This window comes from Taudactylus pleione, unplaced genomic scaffold, assembly GCF_031769625.1.
Source record: "Taudactylus pleione unplaced genomic scaffold, aTauple2 ptg000015l, whole genome shotgun sequence".
Classification (NCBI taxonomy): domain Eukaryota; kingdom Metazoa; phylum Chordata; class Amphibia; order Anura; family Myobatrachidae; genus Taudactylus; species Taudactylus pleione.
Genome location: NW_028284417.1, coordinates 22,428,637 through 22,438,291, shown reverse-complemented (window position 1 = coordinate 22,438,291; position 9,655 = coordinate 22,428,637). Strand labels below are relative to the sequence as shown.

At 41.3% G+C, this 9,655-nt stretch overlaps 1 protein-coding gene across 1 annotated transcript in view; it reads right to left on the bottom strand.

Moving 5' to 3' along the window:
• Positions 1–9,039: 9,039 nt before the first annotated feature.
• Positions 9,040–9,655, bottom strand: part of RARS2 (arginyl-tRNA synthetase 2, mitochondrial) — an 86,743-nt gene continuing 86,127 nt past the window's right edge. The window contains exons 19-20 of the mRNA XM_088471930.1: positions 9,442–9,505; positions 9,040–9,173 (exon numbers count right to left, since the gene is read on the bottom strand). Of these exons, the coding sequence (XP_088328056.1) occupies positions 9,087–9,173; positions 9,442–9,505 (151 nt within the window). The 3' untranslated portion in view covers positions 9,040–9,086. The remainder of the gene's footprint in view (positions 9,174–9,441; positions 9,506–9,655) is intronic.

The following is a 9,655-nucleotide window of genomic DNA, read 5'->3' as shown; positions in this document are numbered from 1 at the left end:
GTTTTATGTTGTATGTCTGTCATTTGTCAAGTATACATTATGCTCTTTATTTACTTATAAGTTATAATAAAAGTTATATTTTATAAAAATTCAATATTTCAAGAGTGCTCACAAAACAGTTTCTTTTCTCTTCATTGTATTCTACTCTAGTGAGCACCGCCGCAGCCAGATACTAATTGATTACTGTAATAGTAATATTATGAGAAGGGAATAGCGGCCACGTTATAATAAACAATCAGTAACAATAACAATTGCCAGTGCGTCGATCACCCCATCCCCTTTTCCTATAGTTGATATACATCCCCAGAAAACAAAGGTCTCCATGCTGTTTTCAGGTCTCAAACCCAGCCTCTACACTCTGAGTCTGAAGTTGTATCATGCACATGCATACAGCCTAGGAAAGGCCAAAAAGCTAGTCCTTATGCTTGCTACATCAAAACAACTAATTTCCCCAGGGAGCCACGATTGCTCTTGCCTGCACTCCGGGAGGTACATCACAATGACCCTCTGGAAGCTCAGAGGAAAAAGGTAAGCCAGCAAGTGAGGAAAAGCCCCCACCCCCCAAAAATACAAACTACTACACACTTAGGGCCGTATTCAATTAGAAGCGAAAAGTCAGAATCTGCTGAAAAGTATCGCAGATGACGTCATTTCGCCAGGCGAAAACTTATCCCCGTATTCAATTCCAAAGACTTTTTGCACACGCGAAAATTAATGCAATGTAACTGGCGGAAAAGTTTCTCCTTTGAATAGCAAGTGGAAAAAAGTGCAGAATTGGGGTTCAATCTTCGGGAAACCACCCTGCCCCCTTAGGACAGTCCCCCAAAGATAAACGGTGTAAAAAAACAAACAAAAAAAACTATAGAACTCACTAAAACAGTACTTTCATTTTGGGGGCGAAAGTGCAAAGGGGGACAAACTTAAAAACTAGCGAAATAGACTTCTGGGTGGGGCCGAAAGTTTGGGGCAGGTATTTTTTTTATTGCAGGTGTTTGCGGCAGGTGGATTTTTCAAATAGTTTAAAACTTCACTTTAGGGGGGTGTGGCCTAACTGAGCACCAGAGCAGACGTGCCTTTCTCTGGCTCCGTCTGGCCGGCAACAAAAGCGGTATATTTCTTAGCCCGTCTGCTGCTGGTTCTCCCCAGGGGGCTCTTACACCCTAATGGCTCCCAGAGACCCTGCTGAGCCGATCAAGGATCCCTGGCAGACCGACCACCGCTGCGGTCTACTCCGGCGGTGAAGCCGCGGCCTCGATTTCGGCCCGGTCGCGACTCTGCCGGCGGTACCGTGGTCGTTAGCTACTGCTTCCCTCAGGTGGCCTCCCCATATGCCATTGGACCCCGTGCTGATATCCACCAGTGGCGGACACCTCCCCGTGCTAAATAAATAAAGTAAGTGCACACACTGCACATATATCCGGCCGCCATCTTGGACATCAGGATCCAGACATCCAGCTATATACTATAAAGGACTGTGGACCTGATTCAGAGCCGGACGCTCTGACAGAGCGCTCGCTCTGAATCAGGGCCGTCCCTTCTCCTTTTTGGAGCGGCCTCCTGGCCGCTCGCATAGCTGTGAGTTACCACCCACAGCTATAGCGAGCGGCCAAAATGATGGTCACGACGGTCAAGACAATCGCGACCATCGGGCTTGCCCTCCTCCCTCAACTTGGAGCGTCCTCATGGACGCTCGCATAGCTGTGGGTTACCACCCACAGCTATAGCGAGCGTCCATGATGATGGTTGACCATCGGGCTTTCGACGGAGACCCTGCGGTAGGGTCTTGCTGCCGCAAGCGCTGGAGTACTTTTGGCTCTATCAGAGCCAAAAGCACTCCCACTGACATCACTAGTGATGTCAGTGGGGCCGGCCCCAGACGGTAGGCGTTCCCATGGGAACGCCTCTGTCTGGGCAGCCACGCCCACCAAAGGGGGCGTGCTGTCAATCACCATCGACGGCACGCCCCCTTTAGTGCGAGACCCATAACGACGGCTTGGCCGTGCGCACTTGGGCACACGCGCACTTGGGCACCATCGACCCGCTTGTGAGCAGGTCAGAATCAGGCCCTATGTACACCTGTTGCTAAATATTACCTGCTGCCTACCCCCATGCATGCACAGCTTGTTATATTATACCAGAATCCTCACTACAGCTTAGATAATTTGCATCCAGCAATTTAATATATCTTGCTCTACTTTCACATTATTGGCAGATTTTAGCAGTTGTGAGAGATGCTGTGTGGATAGACAACTGACTCTATATTATATCCTTTATGGCTGGACAAATAACTTTTTTTCATATTCCCACTACTGTTACATGAGCTCTCCCTCTATTTCTCAGCTGCTATGGGAGCTATCACCAACTTATCTCGTCCCTTTCATAGGTTTGAGAGTGTAATGTAAACCATGGTTTATTAACCTATAGATGTGGCTTTTCCTCATTCATCTGTCTCACAGCAACACCAACTCCTTTCACCTCCGGCTACTACATTCTCTATGAAAAAAAACTCTAGTGAGTTACTCCATGACCCCTACCGGCTCTACTTCAGCGCAACGAGAGGACACTTCACACTATAATTCCTCAGAATCTAATTGCTCCACCTCCCGTTCTACCTCTCAAAGTAGATGTAAAACAACCGCAATCCCCAAAGCAAAAAAAATTAAACTGTCCGATATTGCTACAGTGCTCAGCCATCTCTTAGATGAAAAATTGGCTGGTCTAAAGGAGGCCATTGATTCCACCCTAAACCTGTTGAACCAGCATTCCAAACGCTTTGATGATGTGGAACAACTGGTCTCCTCCCTGGAAGATGACTTGCGTTCAGCCAATCAAGTCATTGAGGATCAACGCAAAGAACTATCTGGTTTTGCTGACAAACTTGATGACTTAGAAAATCGTAGTAGGAGAATTAACCTACGTGTGGTGGGCATTCCTGAGTCAGTAAGGGGTCACGTATTACTGGATCTTTCTACCTGGATACCAGAACAGTTGGCTATGGATCTGAAAGGTACACCTCTGGCTATTAAGAGGGCGCATAGAGTACGACCGGATCGACAAAAAGATTCTGACTGCCCTCGCCCTGTCATCATGAAAATGTTTAATTATGCTGATAAAACTACATTTCTCGACCACTACAGGAGAACCGCTAATCTAACTCATAATGGTGAACGTCTCCTCATCTTTCAAAATTTTTCCAGCCAAGTGCAGAGAATTTGCTCCTGTCTGCAAGCAGCTCTTTGAAAACAAGATCAAATTTCCACTATTATATCCAGCTCGATTGAGAATTGTTAAAGATGGAAAACCGCTTTTTTTTTGATGATCCTACAGCGGCCAGGAATTATATTTCACGCCAAGATACTTGACTATACCATAATAGTAATTATCTGCCTTTCATATTCTAATCTTTTTTTTGGAATGAGGTAGAAGCCACGAAATAATTGCTGAAGACGCTCCTCATGTTTACAGGATGGCTCTTTAGCAGTATGTTTTTGCCTACCATTGACTGATCTTTTAATTGTTTTTGCTTTTGTTATATACCCAGACCCCGAGACTCCATCTGCCAAAGGTTTCCCTACCCTCACTGGGATGAGGAGAGGCCCTACATTGTCATTTATCTTTCTACACTGCTTATTCCTTCTACTGGAATTGGATAGTCGACCACCTTCACCTCCCTCTTCTTCATCCACCTCAGGAAGAACTCAATTGGCCTCTTTTACTATTGTATCCTGGAATGTTGAGGGACTTAATCATCCAATAAAGCAAAAAAAAAGTTATCTTCACCTCTGTCCGCATATTGTTTTTCTCCAAGAAACTCACTGGACTGCCGATATTAGAAATACCCTTCGTGCCCCCTGGATCGGAGAATGTATATCTGCCCCATCCTCCAATAAAACTAAGGGGACTGACATTCTTTTTCATCGGAATCTGATATATACAATACGTAAGAACTTCCTGGATCCAGATGGACGGTTCATACTGCTTGATGAACTTCTTGATAATGTTGAATATACATTGCTTAATCTACAGTATATTCCCCAAATTTACCTAACCAGTCTTATTTTGCAGTGCTGTTCCAAAAACTTCTGGAGTGGGGAGGACATAACCTCATTGTGGGCGGAGTCTTCAACACGGTTGCGGGTCCATCCATGAACAGATCTGGAGTACTCGGAAACCTACTCCTCACTATGATAACATCTCTTCTTTCTGCACACATCTCAATCTACTAGATCCATGGCGACTTCATCACCCTTTACAAAAGATTATTCTTTTTATTCCCACCCTCACTCTACCCACTCTCATACTGATTTCCTGCGCTCTCAACATTTTTTTTCTACAATCACCCATACATCTATCAAAGATATAATTATATCTGATTATTTTTGTCTATTCAGCTAAACCAGCCTCAATATTACTCTAAATGTTGGCGTTTTCCAGCATACTTACGCCATTCCGATGATTTTAATTTACATCTTAAAAATACTTGGCTTAATTATATCAATGACAACCTAGGCCAAACTGATAATTCACCGATATTTTGGGGGGCCTCCAAAGCTGTCCTTAGAGGACATATTTTATCATATACTCACTCCAAACGTAAGTTATTCACAACTAAACTTCAGGAACTTAGTAGTACCCTCACAGCCACCTATCATACATTTAAAACACCTACTCACAAGACTACATACCTACAAGCAAAATAAGTATATGATACTTCCTCACAGAACAGGCCCAAAAGAACTATGATTATCAAAGGAATACATTCCATAGATGGGGGAATAAATCAAGAAAACTCCTTGCAATTATAATCGAAAGGTCCCCAGACCTGGGTTCATACCATAAATACATCTGATAAGATTATCTCTGACCCCACTGCTATCTGTGAAGAATTTATGCACTTCTATAAATCTTTATAAACTGCAGGCCCCGATAATCCAGATGAGGGTTCTAATTTTTTAGAGGAAGCTTGTCTTCCTACACTCTCCCTAAAGGAAAGAGAATTTCTTGATGAACCTATATCTGATGAGGAGGTTCTTAAAGTTATTAAATCCTTACCTAATGGTAAAAGCCCAGGCCCAGAAGGTTTTGGTGCCGAGTTTTACAAAATGTTTGGACCTGAATTAACACAGACTTTAAAACAAAACTCTATAAGCACATTAATACTTCTGGAGAGATCCCACTTCTATTTAATGAGGCTAAAATAATAGTGTTAGTTAAACCAGACAAGGATCCATCTCTAGTCGGGTCATACTGCCCAATCTCACTCCTTAACCAGGATTTCAAAATTGATAGCAAATAGAAACTTTTCTGCCTCGCATAATCTCGTCTGCTCAACTTGGTTTAGTTCGGAATAGACAGTCTGTACAGGAACTCCGTGCGGCTATTGCAGCCATTTCACATTCTCATCAACATAAAGGGAGATATAATATCCTTATTAATCTAGATGCAGAAAAGGCATTTGACAAGATCGCATGGCCCCAACTTTCTAGGATACTCCATTCCCAACAGTTTGGCCCTGTTTCCGTTCCCTTGTACACACTCTTTATACTACACCTATGGCACAGGTTATGGTTAATAATGTTACCTTTTACTTAGAACGAGGCACCAGACAAGGCTGCCCCCTTTCCCCCCTCCTTTTTAATTTGGCAGTCGAGCCTTTTTTATGATATCTGATGAATCTCCATGGATACCAGGGCATAGAGATAGGGAATAGGGAACTTCATGTTACAGCTTTTGCTGATGATATGCTCCTTCTCACATCACACCCTAGGAGCTCAGACCCCTTACTAATCACAACCATCCAGCGATTCTCTTCGTTTGCTGGATTTTCTATTAACTATGATAAATCTGAAGCCCTTGCTATGTTCGAATGAGTGAGATCAGGTTGGAATAATAGTTTTTCCCTTTCAATGGGCACATACCCATATTACATATTTGGGAATTGCATTACCTTCCCATCTTTATACATATAATATACGTCCCATTATTCCTAAAATTCGGTTGGAGCTCAGTCTTTGGCAGAACCTTCATCTTAATTTTTTGGGACGTTGCAATTTGGTAAAAATGGCCAGTTTCCCAAAACTTTTATATGTATTACAGATGACCCCCTCTTCTTCTCACACGACAGGATTTATCTCACCTTAATGGGCTTATTTCCAGATGTTTGTGGAACAATAAAAAACCTAGAATTAGTTTCCGTAAATTAACTCAGGAGCCGCAAAGAGGAGGGGTTAATTTACGTGATATTAAGCAATACAATCTGTCCTGTCTCCTCCGCTTTGCCATTGCCTGGATTCGAGAATGTAACATTTATACAGATGTTGCACTAGAATCACAACTATGCTCCCCTCTCTCGCTTTACTACGTCTTACATGCACGCCTCTCTACAATCAAGTGACTCCATTTAGATAATATATTATTAACTTCCACTCTCCAAGCTTGGAAATTGGTTAGGAAAACACAATCTTAATTACACAAATTCCTTGTTTCTTCCTTTGGTAGGAAATATGGAATTTCAAGATGGAACTGCATCCTTACCTTTTACAACTTGGCCCTTTTTGGGTACGTCCACTCTTAGACAATTACTGGGTTCCTCCACTACGCCACTTACTTTTCCTGAAGCTCTGGAAAAGTACAATCTTAGGCCTCAACATAGGTTTCCTTACTTTCAAGCTGTACATTACTTGAAATCCATTCTCCCACGGTTAAATCCACAAGACTTAGTAAACTTTTTTTTGATGCTCTTGTTCAATTTGGCTCATACTCAATCTCCACTATATATGCTCGAATGAGAATCGAACTTGATCCAGAAAGCGAGCTGCCAGGGATTAGCATATGGCTACTCAGTTACCATCCCTCTCTCCCACTGATATTCTCAATACTTTTTATTTGAACCTTAAACTCATTATAAAATATTACATAGAGCATACAGTATATATCACCTAAAAGACGACATCTGGTTTATCTGATGATGCCAATTGCCCCAAATGCTTAGCTCTGGAGTCAGATCTTAAACTTTTGGGACTGCCAATACATCCAACAATTCTGGAAAGACTTGACTCATTATGGTAATACCACTTTAGGTATATAATTCTGGTGCACAGCACCTTGGGCAATATTTGGCTATTTAGCTGACCAACCTGGTATCCCCCTGGCTGATAAAAAATGACTACTACTTCTAGCGGAAGTTGGCAGAAAAGCTATCCTTCTACAATGAATCCATGACTCTGTACCCACTTTAGCCATGGTCACTTCTAGACTCATCTTTTTATTTACCATGGGCTGGCTGGAAATAACTGTAAAATAATTTAGACGTTAGTGTCTCTTTATTCAATGTTGGAGCAAATATATTCAGACGCTCCCATTGTCTATTAAACTAGCTATCCGGAGTTGCTTCCAGTATACCTCCTAGTTCTCTTATTAGTATTGGCTGATCAAAACCCCATTACTCTTTAGCTCTTCTTTATACTATCTTTCTTGTATTTTGTATTTTTGTTTTCTACACATATCATTTGACTATCCTCTTCCCTACTATTTATCCTTTTATTTTTGGTTTGTCCCATGGATGGATTGGCGACTTGTGGGCCTCGGGTAAGCACCTGTTGTGCTGGTTATTTGTAATTTTGATTTGATGTTCAATTTCTTCCTTGATATATTGAATTTGTACTGTATATCCCAGCTAAGATAGTTATGTAACTTTCTCTGTTCACAAATATATTAATCTATATTGTTTTCACAAAAACAAAAAAAATATTTGGCTTTGCTATAGGGGTTATCTCCCTTCATTTATCCCTGTCACTAATTTGTCTTGCTTATACAATATTGACTATTATATATGTATACTTATTGTACTATACAAAGCATTAATAATATATTTTGGGGGAAAAAAAAACCCTCACTTTAGCAACTTAAGGATATACTAGCACACATTTTCCAGTACCCCAAATTTGATGGGAGTAATTAATTTCACATAAAACAACTGCTTTATGCTATTCTTCGCCGCTAATTGGCACCAATTGACACAACTTAAGTACCCCAAATACCTTCATTAGGGCTAATAGGGGGGCATCTATAGTGATCCCCAATGTTAGTGCATCATTTGGGGGGTGTCGGGCTGAGTTTCCCATTTTTGACAGGACTTTTTGCCTGTTTTAGTTTCGCCAGGTACCATTTTCGCGTCCTTTCTAATTGAATGCGGCAAATAGTGGGAACGCGCCTGTAACTTTTCCGCATACAAAACCAGCGATGTAGGCAAAAACCTCGCCATGCGAAAAAGTTTTGCTGGTGCGAAACTAATTGAATACAGCCCTTAGTTGTGATACAAGGAGGAACCACACTGTATACCTTCCGAAAGTGTTTATTTTACCTGTCCTTTCGCGACTGACTACGATGTTATTTGTTATGGCTGCTATGATATTTAGCCAGATACCCTTCTGTGGTCCTTTTCGTTGGTTTCTATATGGTCCTTTGATGTTCTGTGACTAATTCTTAATCTTCAGTTATATGATTATTACAGTGTACACTTGGCTGTTGTGAAAATGTGACTCTGATTTACTCCCCTACACACACTTATGCTTTTCTCCAGGCCTTTTACAATATTGACCAAGCTAAAATGTAAACGTTGCTAGCATTTAGTTCTTAAGCCGGGTACACAATGAGCATTGTGTACCGTTCCGATATGTTAGCCCGACAGGCCAATATATCGTACTGCGGGTACACATTAGAACGAGGTAATGAATGACGGCTGCATGCGATATCGACCGGTTGCACGTGCAGCACGGCCAACCAAACAATACCGATGGAGCGCACATATTGGCTGTACACACTGAGCGATGCGGCCATTATGTAGTTCAGATTCCGCAGGAAACTACATATCGTGTCTCAGTGTGTACCCAGTTTTAGACTGGAATCCAGAAATTAGATTAGTGCTGGTGCACACTGACCCAGAGTTGTTTCCTGTTGTAACACATATTGAACATGTTAGATTATTTGTTTTAGGTAGTATACCATGGGTAATTATTTGTAAGAAGGAGATGTCTCGTTAGATAAAGTTTTATTAAACATTTGATACATTCTATTGTGTATTCTAGTTACATTTTATCAACAGGTGTAATCCCGAGAAGTTTCATTCCATTGGCTAGAACTATCCGTATGCTGTTGAAAAAATGAAGTCGAGCCTGTAGAAACAACAAGTGTTATATTACTAATACTACAGTTTTTGAAGTCAAGACGGACTGAATCTCAAAAAAAATCTGAATGTAAACAATCATAAAGAAAAACTACCTTTCATGGCGTTTGTAATGCCCCATTTGATATATTCTGATGTAGACCGAACACGTGAATTGTTACTTATACTGAACACCAAACAGCATCATCTCCAATAAAATTCTGGTACAAGCAATAAATGTAAATATATATGAAAACTGATGGGAGATGTAGACTTACATGTGTGACCTCTGGAGTGCTTCCTTTAACATGGAGCGACTGATGTGCAACATTAGCTAAATGGCTGAAAAATAAGAAAAAGGCAATTATACTAAACAAACTATCCAAATAGTAATTTGAATAAAATGGAAAACTTATTGTATAAAATTCCTGCAAAACTGAAATCCTGCTGCAAGGGACAACCTCAGATGATATACATTGGAGTGTTATTCAC